The sequence below is a fragment of the Haliotis rufescens genome, unplaced genomic scaffold (genome assembly GCF_023055435.1).
Source record: "Haliotis rufescens isolate VD_foot unplaced genomic scaffold, xgHalRufe1.0.p SCAF_106, whole genome shotgun sequence".
Lineage (NCBI taxonomy): Eukaryota > Metazoa > Mollusca > Gastropoda > Lepetellida > Haliotidae > Haliotis > Haliotis rufescens.
Genome location: NW_025963787.1, coordinates 909588 through 928465, shown reverse-complemented (window position 1 = coordinate 928465; position 18878 = coordinate 909588). Strand labels below are relative to the sequence as shown.

Below are 18878 nucleotides of genomic sequence, written 5' to 3'. Positions count from 1 at the left end.
TCCACATAAATAAGCACTGATTTTTAAACATCCAGGGGTGGTTCCATAGCCTACCCCCACCCCCATCCTCAACCCCTACCCCCCATGATTACTAACGCTCGGTGTTGTCAAGAGATTCCTTAAAAAAACGCCAAGCGAATCCTGGTCTCGCGGTACCGTGTGTTACTCTAAAAATATTCTACCCAAAGGGCGTCTCGTCCTAACGCCTGTACTGTACTGATCGCGTTATGCATAACACTTATGAAACATTGTTACAAGACCTATCGGTTCATACAGAGCCAATGAATAAAGACCATTCAACGAAATGTATGTTTTTTTTAAATGGATATCTAATGTACAAAGACTTCAATTCAAACCCACTGAAACGCAACACAGCTATTTACGTCTGGACTCTTAAGGGACGTGTCAATGCCTATTGCAGCCACTGCGTTGTCGATAGTACAGTGCATGCCAACGCATGTTAACATGCACAGATGAATGGCTCTAATATGGATTGAACTGTATCAGTCGATAATATTACCAATACAAATAATTCCCTCAATAATCCTTCAAAATTCACCTCTGCCCTGTCTCATAATTCCCAACCACATATCTCACTCCGTGACACAAATAAGCATCCTCCATTGATATGGGTGTTTTGTATGTTAAACAGGGAATCAATATCGCATCAAAATCGATAACCAATACTTACCTACCTAATCAATCACCTGTAAAGAAACTACCCACATCTCTACCAAGTACTAGCCTACACAATCGATCACCTTTGAGACAACCATACGCATGTCTACCCATGTTCCTGACTTGGCACATACTATATCCTGTCCAGTCTCAAAGTTTAAGGGGTTACCTGTATTGTATCATCGTCCCAACGTCGTCTGTTTTTGCCAAAGCCTTCATATATTTCTGGCAACTCAATATCATCCTCCTCTTTGGGAAGCAGGGCGTATCCGTCAGACATACCTGTCGTCTGCTCCGATTCACGAGTAGATGTTCACAGCTGTTCTGTTAACCTCCCTATGCGGACGTACCCAGTCATCCGTCGTAAGTCTCGTCTATTGAATACAGCCACCTGGTTGGTAGTAATTGTCTACCATACAATTTTGTGTGACAGTCATGCATCGCTAAACTATCTTGTTTCGACATGATTTTGTGTCAATTGTTAACTTTTAAGAAGGTCGTTTATTTGTATAAGGGTAATGGCGTAACACTTGATGCATAGACCCGCGAGTACACATTGGAGCTTGATGACATTGCCGCGTCGGTACGGGTACTTATACCGAATCCATGTGTCATAGTTATAGTGGCACAGTAAGTCGGCTGGTTTGAATAGAATTGTTGTTGACGTGTATGCTTAGTGGTGAGAAAATCCCGTAAAGAAACATGTCGTAGATGTATGTCACACTTATGAAGCTCACGTATATGCGCTGAAACCCCAAAGTGATGTACTTGAGGTTTACCATACTGATGACGTATGTCGTGGAGGTGTATCCACTCTTATGAAACCTATGAATACTGTGCTGAAACGCCAAAGAGACATTTGTCGTGGAGGTGTATCCACTCTTATGAAACCTATGAATACTGTGCTGAAACCTCAAAGAGAAGTATGTCGTGGAGGTGTATCCACTCTTATGAAACCTTTGAATACTGTGCTGAAACCTCAAAGAGACGTATGTCGTGGAGGTGTATCCACTCTTATGGAACCTATGAATACTGTGCTGAAACCCCATAGTGACGTATGTCGTAGATGTTTAAGACTGATTAAACCTACGATTACTGTGCTGATATTAAAAAATCACGTTTTAGAGGTTTACCACTCCGAAGAAACCACGAATACTGTGCTTAAACCCCAAAATGACGTATGTCGAGGAGGTTCATACCTATAATGAAACCCACGAATACGGTGCTTAAACTCAAAAGTTATGTAGTATAGGGTTAACACTCCGGTGAAATCTACGACTATGGTGCTGATTAACCAAAGATCACAACCAGGTAATGTTGAATTGAAACCAATGGTTATTTACGAAACAGTATGTCGGAGTTGTGGCGCCTTAGATCGCCTGGCATTCGTGCCGCGAACATAATGACTTTAGTGCTCGAGAATGATAGATCTTAGTAATACTACTCTGTAATCTGTAGCAGACAAATGCATATTTGGGATTGTTGAATCCGTGAAATGTACAATCATCAATGTGATCAAACCCGGGAAGAATTGGCATCAGAAAGAATAGTAAAAGGCGACTAACGGGATCGGGTTGTCAGGCTCGCTGACTTGGTTGATGTATGTCATCGTATCTCAATTGCGTGGATCGATGCTCATGATGTCAATCACCGGGGCTGGTCCAGATTCGATTAGTTACAGACCGCCGTCATAAAGCTTCAATATTACTGAGTGAAGCGATAAACAACCCCCCCCCTCCACACACACATAAACAAAACAAACAATTGGACACTGGACATGGACATTGGGCATCAAAGACAAAATGAATTAACAACAAATGACAAAACAACAACAGAACAAGGACATGTAGACACAGGTGTCGTTTTCCTTATTCTTCCCCTCCCATCCTATAAAATGATTTGTTCCGTATAACCAACGATATATCCGGAGATTTTCGATATACCTACTAGTTATTTGAAATACCCGAATCAGCATAGAGAAGACTTCAAATGGATCAGATAGCTTTGCTATTCAGGGCAATCAGAGCCCACGTGCGTTGATAGCATGGCTTCATTAGACGCAACGTGTTTAGCGTGTAGATACGGATCCCCTCACAATGGGTCCTTACACTACACTATCGACATCAACCGTGCATCACGTCAGCTGTACTCCAGAAAAACACGTTAACACAACAATTATAGAAGTATAATTACCATATGTGCATTATTCCTTATAATATATGCATTTGATTCCATATAGATAAACTTAGCATAGATCGTATACACGTTGATATAAACGTTATTAAGAGTAAGCTGAAAGTGAAATCTATTTCATACGTAATATATTCGAAATAAGAATAACATGGTTAAAAGTTCAAAGAATCTTTCATTGACTGAAACAACCACAGACTGACTTTCTATATATCAGTTACCCTTTGTAAGGATTCGGCGACAAAAAAAACGATGACGCCAAGGGCTAAAAGATAATTAAGCACTGCTACTGATCTTTTTTACATATGTCTCGTTTCATTGGAAAATTCAATTACAGTTTTCTTGCAGTCGATGGATTTTGAAGTATCAAACAGTCAAATTTTAATTTACAGTTGCTTTGAAAAACCCAAACATAATTGAGCACCCGTTTCTGTTGGAAAAAATAATTGAATTCGTAAATGTCGGACCACACTTTAGAAGTAGCGCAGCTCGCCGTTAGCAGTAATAGATCGTTTCAGTTACTTTTTCCAGAGACCATCTAGTCTCTGCTTTTTCATATATAACACAGACTAACGCAGCACGCCACAATCACAATAGCAGGAACATTTTTTTTGTAATCACAATAAAAATAAAAGTGATGTTTGCTGCTTGTTTCCCCAGCTCGCAGGGGTTCCCCTACTCGTGACGTCGATTCCTGAACAAAGACAGACAGGCATTGTTTCAATACAACGTCAATATCACGATCAAAACGTGCATTAACATTGATTGTCTTACCAACAGCAATGACTGTAGCAAACATTTACACCTAATTATTAATTCGCGAGGTAGAGAAGCATCCATGTTTGTATCATGTTGATTCAGCAACCTACAAAGATATATTGGGCGGGTTCGATTCCCGACATGGGTACACTGTGTGAAGCCCATTTCTGGTGTCCCCCGCCGTGATATTGCTGGAATATTGCTAAAAGCGGCGTAAAACCATACTCACTCACTGCACAGATATGTCCATGGCTGCAATGGCGTGGAAAGCTACATTGTATATGTTACGTGTTTGAGGATGCAAGTGGTAAGTCATTGAAACAATTAAATTCACATTGCATCTTAATAAATAGAACTATATTTATCACTATATGCAACTTAAGTAAATGCGTTTTCTGCAAAACAAACTGAAAAAGTACCTTAAGATAGATGTACAGAACAGATCAGATAAGTTTTTACAATGTTCAATATGTTTCCTTTGGACAATATATCTTATGGCAGCTACAAATGGCAGGAGTTGTGTACATATTTGGTCTTTTTGAATAGTATTTTGGAATGTGCATTTCGACTTGTTCATCGATTTGGTTTCATTTGAATTTTTTTTGGAATTCATCTCCAAGAGCATAACGATCACACAATTTACACATACGTTCACTCAACGGAGTTTTATTCCATCTTCCAGTATCGTTTGGCAGGCGGTGACAAGATGTCCTTAAGAATAGTAATGTAAAGGATGAGGGGGATGAAATGTTTATTAAATATTTTTCAACTTTAATGTCGATTTTAAAAATACAGTATGAGGAGCATTTACCAGAATTTGAAATATCGGCATTCCAAGATTGCCAGTATGTATCCGAGAGAGTATTGGAGACATATGATTTCAACCAGGAAGATGATATAAAACTTTTTGATATCCAAAAATAGGAAATACCTAATTAAATCAAAATATTTTAAATAAAAGACAACCATTTATAAATTCGTTGATTTACACTTGAGTCTCTGTACAGACTAAATACAATACATACGATAGTTTGTTGCATTTTCCTGACATAAGCTTCGACTAGAGATTTAACATTCTTTACTTAACCTTAAGACAAAGTGGGGTTCTACCAAATTCACCACAAAGCATTGTTACAGGGGTGCTTTCCTTCCCCGGTAACAATTTTCTGTACATGAGTGAGTGAGTGTGAGTGAGTTGGGTTTAACGCCGCTTTTAACAGTATTCCAGTTATATCGCGGCGTGTCAGCTTTATATGGGAGGAAAGCCCGAAGTGATGCAGATCTCAGACGTTTACCGCCTCGGTGAAACCCACGAGCACGGGTATGGTGCTGACAAACCTAGAAACATGATCGGGGCGAACTGGAATTATGACCCACGATCATAGGTTTCTGGCGTGCCCAAGGGAAGCAACTCTGCACAGCAAATTGTGGCGCCTTAGACGACTGGGCCACCCGTGCCCCCTTTCTGTACATGAACTTCATGAACAATATATTGTCTTCTCGCTGCCTCAGGGTAGGTTAAACAGGTTGCTTTGACGCGCTGGGCAGCTTCAAAATGGCCCGACCTTACATTACATAAGATGCTGATCTCAAACTCTCACCCACTCGTAGTATAAAGTAGTGGACATATTTGACTTAACTAAGCTTGTTTGTAACGTGTTTGAGAACGTGTATGCATCTCATAAATATGATCGCCAGACAAGTAAATGTACGTATTCCACAAATGGCCATTTATCTCACATTCACCAGCGACAGTAATGGTGCCGAGACCAAATCAATATGGCCGACAATCTGTATTAACGTGTGAATGTAGAAGACAGCAGAACATTACCGTATAAACATTGGACACACAGGGTCGGTAAGAGTACATGTGAGCTACAGCAACTTTAATCATTTTACAAACGTCAATTTGAAATGTGTCGTGTTCCCTACTCAATGTAAAGGACACAATTTATCGTCATTTATATATTAATATTATTAGTAGAAGTAGTCAACTGTTACTGATACTTCTATTATTATTCTACTGTTATTTCTACTTCTATTATTATTTTACTGTTATTGCAACTTCTATAATAATAATAATATATATATTATAATAATAATAATAATAATAATAATAGTAGTAGTAGTAGTAGTAGTAATAATAATAATAATAATAATAATGAAAACAAGGCATTCCTAAGTATTCTAAAACGAGCCAAGGATGTGGAACATGATCTCAATATCGGTGTTGATTTTGTTGATGGTTCTGTACTGCTTGGCGGTACAGCAATGAGTGTCAACCAAGCGAAGTGCCATATCGAATCGGCCCAGACTCAGTTTTTTCTATGAAGCATGGCGAAGCCGGTAATAAAAGGATCGAGCCACTCCATCATGTCGCTAAAGATACTCTGTTTGTGCCAAAGCTGGGCATCCACTGACAATGTGTTGAACAGTCTCCTTAAATTCATTGCATAAGCTACATTTCGTATTTACATTTTGATGCAAAATCACACATTGGCGGTTTCGAGTGGGAAGTGACTGGTCCTGAGCAGCAAACTAAAAGCCTTCTGTTTCACTTTTCAGGCCTAGATGTAAGAAATAAGATAAAAAAGGAGAATAAGAAAGAAACTACTACTACTACTACTACTACTACTACTACTACTACTACTACTACTACTACTACTACTACTTGCCAATTTTAAATATATTTCGGGTTCCGCGTGACTACGGATTAGAAGCATTGGTCAGACGACAGCTTCTGTAGCGAAATAGAAACTTGTCAGACCGACTGTTTCTGTGTAATATTGCCTCCTCGCAATTCAGATTCCTTCCACTGAAATTGAAGGTTTCATTCTGTCGCCTTCATCGCTTTCATACAACACCCAATCAATGTAAATGTAAACTTCGGCCAAAAATAAACATGTCTAAAGATAACATTGTGATCAGTATCAACTTGTCACATACATGAATGGACGATCAAACCAACTAATCAACGAGTGACGGAAGCCCGTAGAGAAGCAGGGCCCCGTTCCACAAAGCGATCTTAGTGCTACGTTGATCGTAAGCCTATGCTGAAGTATGGGAGTTACGACCAACTTAGCACTAAGATCGCTTTGTGGAACGGGTTCCAGGTCTTAGGTGTAGTAAAACTACCGAATTCGGAAATGGTGCTAACAAACCAATAAACATAATCAGTGCGAATTTGGGATAAGAACCCACGGTTACAGATTTCTGCTATGACTAAAGGACGCCACACTGCATGATTAATTGCAGCACCTTAGACACCTTAGACCGCCCGTGCCCCCTAATGAATGTGTGAATGAGTACATGAATGTAAATATGAATGAATGAATTGTCTTTGATGACAAGGAAAGTACAAAAATCATCTAAACTGAACTGAATGAATGAATTGTCTTTGATGACAAGGCAAGTACAAAAATAATCTAAACTGAACCCCGTTAAACTGGACAATAATGGTAGTAAAATCGTTCGGGTCAACCAATGATCTGAGTTATGATCATTTTATATAACTGACGTCCAAAGGAAACTATACCAAGGAAAATAGACTTCAGTTCCTTTATATATTCTTCTAAAACGTAGAGGATCATGAACTATAAATGTTATGATCGGTCGCCAGAAAGAATAAAAGTTTTGACAAATGACTTACCTTACGCACCAAGACACTCGAAATATTGTACGTGGACCAGGTTATTAGGGGTGGTGTCCGCGTTGGTAGGGGGGTTGTCATTTTTTATTTTGTTACGTCAGTGGAAGGTCGTCATATCGCTTTGAGCCATTAGTTGTTTGTTTGTTTGTTTGTTGTTTAATGCTGCACTCACCAATATACCAGCTATATGACGGCGGTCTGTCAATAATCGAGCTTGGACCAGACAATCCAGTGATTCTTATCATGAGCATCGATCCACGCATTGGGATACGATGACATGAACCAAGTCAGCGAGCCTGCCCACCCGATCCCGTTAATCGCCTCTTACCACAAGCATCGGTTGCCGAAGACCAAACTGAACCCTAATCTTTTCGGGTCTGAGCCATTTGTATTGTTGATTTTCATTATCCATAGTAACACGTACGCTCTCTCTAGTATCTCTAATCTTGCTTTTATGCAGTATTTGTGATCAGATTGGAATGCGTTGTCTGCAACGTGATGAACGCCAATGGGCGTATTGCCATGTTTTAAACTGGTAGAACGGGCAAGAGGTGTATCAGTGTGTGATTTGCAGACTTTGGATTAGGTTTCTGCAGACAAAGTGTTAATGATCGGCCCCGCTCCGGGCGCCCTAGATCAATAACAAGATGATCGAGTATCAGAAACCGGGCTTTAAGAAATCTAGCCCAAACAACCAATCCGATTTTTCCACATTCACTCTGGACGTCCTGAGTAGAGGATAGTTCACGTTATGAATATTACAAAACTTTCAAGACTTTACAACCAGAAATATATTCATCAGTACTCACTACAGAAAATTTAAGAAAACCTTTGATTAAATATGGACTTGGTTTACTGGACCTATTTGTAAATGAAGGAATAAAACTGTCTATTGAAAAACTGAAAGAAAATTTGTCCATTATGTATTCTAGAGATAGAAAATGACATTCATTTTGTGTTTGTCTGTCCATTTTACAATGATCTTCGAAAGAAATATGTAAAAGATTATTTAATAGCAACGTCAACGATAAACGCCCTTGTAGTTACTAGTATTCTGAGGATAAAGAACGAATCTAATATATTAAATCTTTCTCTATATATTAAGCATGCATTAGCTAAAAGAAATGAATTAATCACACAACGTGTATATCCCAATGTGTAGCATTTATGATTGTATCTACATGCGTTACTTTCTCTTGTATATTGGCCAGAGGCCTTTTGTACAATAAACATCTCTTGACTTTGACTTTGACTTTGGATAGGCGTGGACATTACATAGTGTCAGAATTCTTGTATTTGCCGAGCGACAACGAGAGTGATACATGCATTCTTTCACGAATTTCGTAAAATCAACATCACACATATTTGAATTTAATAGGTTCGTTACTACCCATTATTTCTTAATCCTATCAATCACTGGAATAATTGTTTGTTCAAGACTGGATTATTTACAGGATGATGTCTTATAGCTGGAACGTTGTTGAGTGCAGTGGTAAACAACATTCAGTCACTGTACAATGTGACATAATTTGACTGACACTGTCTGATATCACTAAACCTGTGACTGTTCTGAATACACGTTCACACATGAAACTTCTGTCTCCAAAATACATTCAGGCCGACGTCATGTAGCTGGAATATTGCTACACACACACACACACACAGAGTTAGTGTGAGAGGAAAGTCCATGGTGGCGAAGCGAAGAAACTCGACATAACAGATTATGGTGGATTAGACCCCTTTGCCACCTAAGCACCGCTGGAGTTGAATCTAAAACGAGGTTGCGGTATCGATATGACGTTTTGCGACCCGTTCTGAAGCCATTTCTTCAACAGCGCCCTCGAGCTGACGATAAAATAGACACACAGTATATTGGTCCAAAAAGACAACGCTCGGTCCGTACTGCATGGCTAACGCAGGACTACCTCAACACGATCATTCCACGTTTTACCGTGGCCTTCATGTTCTGACATGAAACCCATCGAAAATGTGTGGGATCATCTAGACAGGCAGATCAGAAGGCGACCAGTACCGTCAGTACATGGAGCGATCTCTTCTTACTGAATGGCAACGGATTCCAGTCAACGTCATCCGGCGCTTGACGTCATTTTAATACGGTGACGTGATGTGGCGTGCATTGATGCACGAGGTGGACCTACACGCTATTAATACACTGTTTGCTGTCTTTGCAGAGTCGTTAAATACTGTTGTGGAACATGTGTTATGACGGTGACATTGTTTAATCCACACCCATGCGTCTTTGGGTCACTGTCACATGCCAACCACATTAATACATTTGGATATATTTGACCATGCAACATGTTTTGGCGTTTCTTCAGTAGTGAGGGGGCACGGGTGGCCAAGTCGTCTAAGGCGCCGCGATTCGCCGTGCAGAGTCGCGTCCCTTGGGCACACCAGAAACCTATGATCCCGCCCCGATTATGTTTCTTGGTTTGTCAGCTACATGCCTGTGCTCGTGGGTTTCACCAAAGTGGTAAACGTCTGAGACCTGCATCATTTCTGGCCTTCCTCCCTCATTAAGCTGACACGCCGTGATATAACTGAAATACTGTTAAAAGCGGCGTTAAACCCAACTCAGTCACTCACTCACTCACTCTTCAGTAGTGTCGCGGCGTATATTCTTTTGGACGTCAGTAATGGCAGACGTTTCCTAAGCTAATCCTCCCGAGAGACGGGGTCCGAAATCACGGGAAAACAGCCCATTAGCACAAGGTGACATTTAACAATTGATTAAAAGAATCCAGAAGTTCAAGTTTCACAAATATGTATTGCGTTTCTTTTCACTGGTGGAAAGATGTTTCTTTCATTTTCAACTTATTATTCATTAATGAGAGGAGTAATGTTCTGCAAAATATAAGCATTACTCACTTTAATATCCTGAGACTGATAGGACTCTTGCATGTGTTATTTTTGTATTAATCGATACAGCTGACACATCAATGTACTGATGGGAGGGGCATTCGTGTGTAAAGTCATTTAATATACAACAGCATAATATCAATATATCCGAACAGAAGGCACGTGGTGTCTTCAGAATGCGTATATCATATATTACTTATGTCTGTTTCTGTATTTGTAAGCAGGTACGTCGTTAGGTTCATGATGAAAGGATGAGCAAAATTTTTTTGCATAACACAAATGAAAGGTTTTAGAGCTCAGAGTGAGTGAGTGAGTGAGTGAGTTGGGATTAACGCTGCTTATCAGTCCAGAAGCACCGTGAATGGGCGACATCTGCATTGTATGTCCATTTCACATAGTTTCACATTCATTCATGCAAGCGTTCACCTTCAAATACCTCACACGGAAGTGTTTAACATGCTCCTTAGCGGTGACTTAGCCAAGTGGGTAAAGCGTTCGCTCACAGCCTACGCATTGCGGGTTCGACTCCCTGCATGGTCACAACATGTGACAGAATTTATCATGACCGGATACGTGACTTCTCACGTGGTACAATAAAAAGTTCTCATAACGAAGGTAAAATTACGTAACTTTGAAAGGAAATGTACACACGATACACATTTACCTTAGAGAGGAGTACCACTACATGGCCATCTGCGTCAGCTTGAGACGACGTCTTGTCGGGTTAAAGTACCTCTTCAGATAACTTGTGCTTGTGCTTGTGGCTCTGACGTATGTTCTGCTCTCAGTTCAAATATCTGATGACACTGTGTCCATGGTTCATACAGAAAAGGACAATATACAAACATGAGACTTATGAGGAACGAGGCTTGGATTTCAGGATAAATTCAGACACCGATAGATGTAGTTCCGTATAAGCAGGCTCTGGTAACAGTTCAGACATCTGATCACAGTCTTTCCATAGTGGCAAAGGAACAATATGAAGACACCAGTGTGTGTAAAGAAGTAGCTTCGGCTTCAGCAGCAGGGACTTGGATACCGGTTGAAATTAATGCGGATGCCGTGTGGCCAGGCTTCGTTCAGATGTTTCGTTCAGACACCAGATGACGTCAAATGGCACTCTGAAAATACGAAATAGACACATATCATAAACGAATCATACCTAGCTTCCTTTCCTTCACGTAAATAAAGTCCTGATGCTTCCGAGTCCACACATAGGTGTCAACGAACACCTTGTAACAGATACTGCAAGAATACTCCGCGACAAAGAAACCCTACCGACAACGCACCAACAGTTCCAAAAGACGATCTTGCAGTGTGACAACATGCCATTAAACACAGTGCCACCCACCTCCAACATCGATCACGTCATGAGCATGTTAAAACTGTAGAAACCACACCAAGTTCTATCATTCTGTCATATTAGTATATCAATACCCACCAATAACAAATTGACCAAGCCATAGAGCATGACACACGTGATAGACGGCCATTGGTGTTGCCTAGGCACTTTATCTGGGGAGCCCTTGGCGTGAGGACTCCGGAGTTGCCGCTATTGCCCGGATGAGCCACAGCTTGCCCAAGGGGCGGTTTCACTGCCACTTCAGGTTTGGCCAAGGAGAAAAGACTGTATTCTGGTGTCACGACGTCGTCATTAGTGGAGACAGCGGCACGTCTCTGGACGTCTTCTCCCCATCAGCTGACCATTACAACATCATATGGCTTTGAGGTTGACCTCTGACCTGGTAACAGAACGGGACGGTTTGGACATGTGGTTAAAATGACAAAGATTATCGTTACATGCACCTTTTGTTTAGTTGTGTTTGCTTGTTTGTTATTTACGCCGCACCCAGCAATGTGTCAGCTATATGACCTGCGTTCTGTCTATAATCGAGTCTTGACTAGACCAAGTGACTGATATCATGAGATACGATGACATGCAGTGGATTGCCGGTAGATCAATTCTAACTCGGATCTTCACGGGTTTTTTTTAATAACATATTTTTTCGCGTGAGTTTTTCTGAAGAATTTGACATTTAGTTTACACAAGTTTACATGTTTCTTTTAGCATTTTTCGGAAAGCTAAAAGGTATTTTGGACAAACGTAGCTTGATAAAAGACGACAATGGACGTCTGCAAATGATGCACCAGGTTACATTGCGTTAAGCTCATAGTTTAGAAAGTTGTTTAGACACTTTTATTTAGTTTCATGTAATGCGGAAGTAGTTGATGCAGGGTTTGTGAAGCATGCACTGGATAAAAAAAAACCTTGTTCGTGTTTTTGAAATAATTGCATTGCAAGAGGTGAGAACAGACACAAAGTCCAGAAAGATCCCACTTTCTTCAAGTACGGACTCAAGGGTGAAAAGGATAACAACTTAACACCCTAATATACAAAGTATTATCTTTGGTACCCTTTTCATAGAATACAATGCCAATAAAAGCGCGAAAAACGTTTCTATGATCATAAGAAACCTCGTCTAAAAGCCGAGTCTGTTGTACGATTGATTCCGACTATATCATGAGCATGTCACATAAAATACTGATGATACCAGGTGTTTGCGAAAAGGTGAACGTATCCTGTCCCACCAGTAGCACTCGTCACAAACACATGCAAAGGCAAGTATATTGATAACCTGAAAAAAAACACGGGAACAAATGGTACAAGTCAAAATATGGAATTGCATCGGACATCGGTTTTGTCACTGGTGCGTCAAATGTGCAAGTGTCCTCCACATGGCTTCCATAAAAGGTTTTCAAGCCTTATGTTGTAAGCTTGATTAAACAAAATATGAGCCAGAGTGGTATGACGCTCTATGAAATCTTGCTCGATTGTACTTCAAAAGTTGTGAAATGTAGACACCAAGGGCTGGAGCTGCTGGAATATTGCTCGACATAAATGGAATGTTGACTAGTGGAATGTTGACCTCATACTTCTTGTAAAACATTTCAAATTCAACATGTAAGTCTTTATGACACCAGCACAGTATTGGTCCTACGATTTCAGAGGAGACGATGAGAGAATGTCCTTACCGCATTATTGACTGCCTATTACTCTTCACAATAAAACACAGAAATGGGCGAGTAAGGAACAAAACAATATTACTCTTCTCAATAATACCTACATAAATGGGAAAGTAAGGGACAAAACAATATAACTCTACACAATAATACCTACAGAAATGGGCGAGTAAGGAACAAAACAATATTACTCTTCTCAATAATACCTACATAAATGGGAAAGGAAGGGACAAAACAATATAACTCTACACAATCATACCTACAGAAATGGGCGAGTAAGGAACAAAACAATATTACTCTTCTCAATAATACCTACATAAATGGGAAAGTAAGGGACAAAACAATATAACTCTACACAATAAAACACAGAAATGGGAAAGTAAGGAACAAAACAATATTACTCTTCTCAATAATACCTACATAAATGGGAAAGTAAGGGACAAAACAATATAACTCTACACAATCATACCTACAGAAATGGGCGAGTAAGGAACAAAACAATATTACTCTTCTCAATAATACCTACATAAATGGGAAAGTAAGGGACAAAACAATATAACTCTACACAATAAAACACAGAAATGAGCGAGTAAGGAACAAAACAATATTACTCTTCTCAATAATACCTACATAAATGGGAAATTAAGGGACAAAACAATATAACTCTACACAATAATACCTACAGAAATGGGCGAGTAAGGAACAAAACAATATTACTCTTCTCAATAATACCTACATAAATGGGAAAGTAAGGGACAAAACAATATAACTCTACACAATAATACCTACAGAAATGGGCAAGTAAGGAACAAAACAATATTACTCTTCTCAATAATACCTACATAAATGGGAAAGTAAGGGACAAAACAATATAACTCTACACAATAATACCTACAGAAATGGGCGAGTAAGGAACAAAACAATATTACTCTTCTCAAAAATACCTACATAAATGGGAAAGTAAGGGACAAAACAATATAACTCTACACAATAAAACACAGAAATGGGCGAGTAAGGAACAAAACAATATTACTCTTCTCAATAATACCTACATAAATGGGAAAGTAAGGGACAAAACAATATAACTCTACACAATAATACCTACAGAAATGGGCGAGTAAGGAACAAAACAATATTACTCTTCTCAATAAAACACAGAAATGGGCGAGTAAGGAACAAAACAATATTACTCTTCTCAATAATACCTACATAAATGGGAAAGTAAGGGACAAAACAATATAACTCTACACAATCATACCTACAGAAATGGGCGAGTAAGGAACAAAACAATATTACTCTTCTCAAAAATACCTACATAAATGGGAAAGTAAGGGACAAAACAATATAACTCTACACAATAAAACACAGAAATGGGCGAGTAAGGAACAAAACAATATTACTCTTCTCAATAATACCTACATAAATGGGAAAGTAAGGGACAAAACAATATAACTCTACACAATAATACCTACAGAAATGGGCGAGTAAGGAACAAAACAATATTACTCTTCTCAATAATACCTACATAAATGGGAAAGTAAGGGACAAAACAATATAACTCTACACAATAATACCTACAGAAATGGGCAAGTAAGGAACAAAACAATATTACTCTTCTCAATAATACCTACATAAATGGGAAAGGAAGGGACAAAACAATATAACTCTACACAATAATACCTACAGAAATGGGCGAGTAAGGAACAAAACAATATTACTCTTCTCAAAAATACCTACATAAATGGGAAAGTAAGGGACAAAACAATATAACTCTACACAATAAAACACAGAAATGGGCGAGTAAGGAACAAAACAATATTACTCTTCTCAATAATACCTACATAAATGGGAAAGTAAGGGACAAAACAATATAACTCTACACAATAATACCTACAGAAATGGGCGAGTAAGGAACAAAACAGTATTACTCTTCTCAATAAAACACAGAAATGGGCGAGTAAGGAACAAAACAATATTACTCTTCTCGATGATAAACACAGAAATGGGAAAGTTAGGGACAAAACAATATAACTCTACTAAATAAGACACACAGAAATAGGCATGTAAGGGACTAAATGATATAACTCTACACAATAAGACACACAGAAATAGGCATGTAAGGGACTAAATGATATAACTCTACACAATAAGACACACAGAAATAGGCAAGTAAGGGACTAAATGATAATACTCTTCTCAATAATACACACAGTTATGCGCAAGTAAGGGTCAAAACAATATTACTCTTCACAATAATACACACAGAAATTTGAAAGTAAAGGCCTAAATGATATTACTCTTCACATTAATACACACAGAAATGGGCAAGTAAGGGACAAAACAATATTACTCTTCACAATAATACATACAGAAATGGGAAAGTAAGGGACAATATGATATAACTCTTCACAATAATACATACAGAAATGGGAAAGTAAGGGACAATATGATATTACTCTTCACAATAATACATACAGAAATGGGAAAGTAAGGGACAATGTGATATTACTCTTCACAATAATACACACAGAAATGGGCAAGTAAGGGCCAAACCAATATTACTCTTCACAATAATACATACAGAAATGGGAAAGTAAGGGACACTATGATATTACTCTTCACAATAATACACACAGAAATGGGCAAGTAAGGGACAATATGATATTACTCTTCACAATAATACATACAGAAATGGGAAAGTAAGGGACAATATGATATTACTCTTCACAATAATACACACAGAAATGGGAAAGTAAGGGCCAAAACAATGTTACTCTTCACAATAATACATACAGAAATGGGAAAGTTGGGACAATGTGATATAACTCTTCACAATAATGCACACAGAAATGGGCAAGTAAGGGCCAAACCAATATTACTCTTCACAATAATACATACAGAAATGGGAAATTAAGGGACACTATGATATATCTCTTCACAATAATACACACAGAAATGGGCAAGTAAGGGACAATCTGATATTACACTTCACAAGAATACATACAGAAATGGGAAAGTAAGGGACAATATGATATTACTCTTCACAATAATACACACAGAAATGGGAAAGTAAGGGCCAAAACAATATTACTCTTCACAATAATACATACAGGAATGGGAAAGTTAGGACAATGTGATATAACTCTTCACAATAATACACAAAGAAATGGGCAAGTAAGGGCCAAACCAATATTACCCTTCACAATAATACATACAGAAATAGGAAAATAAGGGACACTATGATATTACTCTTCACAATAATACATACAGAAATGGGAAAGGAGGGAATAAATGATATTACTCTTCACAATAATACACACAGAAATGGGAAAGTAATTGACAAAACAATATTACTCTTCACAATAATACACACAGAAGTAGGCAATTAAGGGACAAAACAATATTACTCTTCACAATAATACACACAGAAATGGGAAAGTAAGGGACAAAACAATATAACCCTTCACAATAATACATACAGAAATGGGAAAGTAAGGGACAAGCCAATATTACTCTTCACAATAATACACACAGAAATAGGCAAGTAATGGACAAAATGATATTACTTTTCACAATAATACACACAGAAATGTGCAACAAACATGTTTCAATTCTGATCGGAAATGTGTTAGGGAAGGTTTCATAAGCCCAGTGGCTTAATGTATATCAGCGTGAGGGAAGGTAGGTGTCCATTGGAAACTCAAAATTCAAAACACGCACAGAAAATGCATGTTGATATGGCATATATAGAATAGGACCTGAACACTGTGAACCTTTCGATACCGACATATTGATGGTATCACACGTAGCAAGTTAAGGTCGTAATCAGACGGATGGATGGCCTTGTGGGCGAATAACAACGTGGAAAGACGTAAGCTCAGAAGTGAGAAATAATTTGTCTTCTCTCTACCCCTTTTTAGAAAAAAATCCCGAGTAACTATATATTCTTTCATAACCATTCTATTTACTCTATTGACACAATATCAAATATGGTCTACATAATAACATGATAATTAGCAAAGTACAATTGTAATATTAACAAGATGTCACACATACGAAACAAATATATACATACTCATTTATCCGTTTACACATAAGCTTCAAGTTGAATGTTTCAATGATACTTACCCGTATGCGTGTAGCGTGTTCTGTTATATGTCCATGTTCAAATAATAAATCTCAGAAGGCAAACACCAGAGTCTTGACCAAAGCTTGTCATTTCTCGACTGCACCCACTGCAAAGACGGATCTCCGTACTGGTCACCGTAATGCGCGGATTATATAACAGCTGGTCTCAATGGACCCGATCTCTTCCTCGTACGGGGATTATAGTGACTGCTTGTATGTCCAACAACTCCAGCGCTGTATTGTCCCGACAAAACGTCTTGCTGCTTCAGATTTTCATTTCAGCCTTACCGGTGTATTTATCGACTGGTAATCCTGTTTCCTTCAATAGGTTTATGTACACCTAAGACTGATTATGTGGTTTTATCTTGCAGATACAAGACATAAATATCAATATGTCAGCTTATCCCCTGAAGTCACATGTACTAATGAAAAAGTGCTTTTTGTTCCAATTCAAAGACAGGAACGTTATTAATTTTTGGCGTTTTTTTGCAATGCAATATCATCTGTTTATCACGAGGGTCCGTCAGCATCTTTTGACGTTCGTGTTTGTGTTCCGGGCAAATGAATAGTATTGCCTTTATTTTACATTAGAAAAGAGTAAAGTAATGGCCTTTCAACACGAACTCCGTTTTACATTGTTCACGTTGATAAATGTGTGTTTTTGTCACCATATAATTCAACTCTACTGTACAACAGCTCACAGACATGATAAACATAAGGTCATGAACAAGTCTTTCTCATCAGTTGTTGTTTTTTTCTAAATGACTGAAGTTTTATGTTTTTGCGTAGTAGGCCGAAATTTATTTCGTCGCCGTTAGTGACCATGACTCTCTAGTTGAGGCAAGGACAGTTGTAACTATTCCGTAAAACAAAGGACATTTTAGTGAGTGAGTGAGTTGATCTAATGCCGCTTTGAACATTATTCAAGTTACATCTCGGCGTGCCAGATAAATGTGGGAGGAAGGCCCGAAGTGATGCAGGTCCCCAGACGTTTATCACTTTGGGGGAACCCGCGAGGAATGTATGGTGCTGACAAACCTAGAAACATGATTGGGTCGAACCGGATTCGAACCCATTGGCCACTCTTGTCGTTAATAGACCTACATGTACTTGTAGTATCAAAAACTGGGGTGTTTCACCGGACACGACAATACATTATTGGTCGTCCTGAAAACCCCCATTATGTTTACGTTTACATGACCGACACAATAAGATCAGTTCACGGCATTGTTCAGAGATGTGTGGCCGCCTTCTGTGGTCTAGTGGATAGAGCGTCTGTCCGGAAAGGGTAAAGTCGATGGTTCGATCCCTTGTCCGCATTGTACTAAGAGGCTTTGAAAGATGGTACTTGTTGTTACCTTGCCTGGCGCTCGGCACTAAAGGGATATAACAAGCACTGGTCGGCTCGGAGACAGTATACTGTGTCTGAGTGGGAAGGGATGTTATCTCAGTGGGCTAGCTCCATCAAACCGGGATAAGTCCGGACAGGTGCAAGCAGCGACACATACCGTACCCCGACGGCGTGAACTGTTGCTTACAACATCAATCACCTGATTGTCTGGTTCAGACTTAA

At 38.9% G+C, this 18878-nt stretch overlaps 1 protein-coding gene across 2 annotated transcripts in view; it reads right to left on the bottom strand.

Annotated features, from left to right (window-relative positions):
- The window catches only part of LOC124146827 (putative amine oxidase [copper-containing]), a 35949-nt gene extending 18399 nt beyond the window's left edge, over positions 1–17550 (bottom strand). Inside the window, exons 1-3 of one of the 2 annotated variants that reach the window (XM_046517308.2) lie at positions 17306–17550; positions 11598–11898; positions 10821–11277 (exon numbers count right to left, since the gene is read on the bottom strand). Coding sequence is in view for 1 of the 2 variants with exons in the window: in XM_046517306.2 (XP_046373262.1) it covers positions 848–958 (111 nt within the window). In the remaining variant the exon portion in view is untranslated. Of the gene's footprint in view, positions 1–847; positions 1037–10820; positions 11278–11597; positions 11899–17305 lie in introns of those variants that run through there. The other variant, XM_046517306.2, reaches the window with a different exon arrangement.
- Between the last annotated feature and the right edge of the window lie 1328 nt (positions 17551–18878).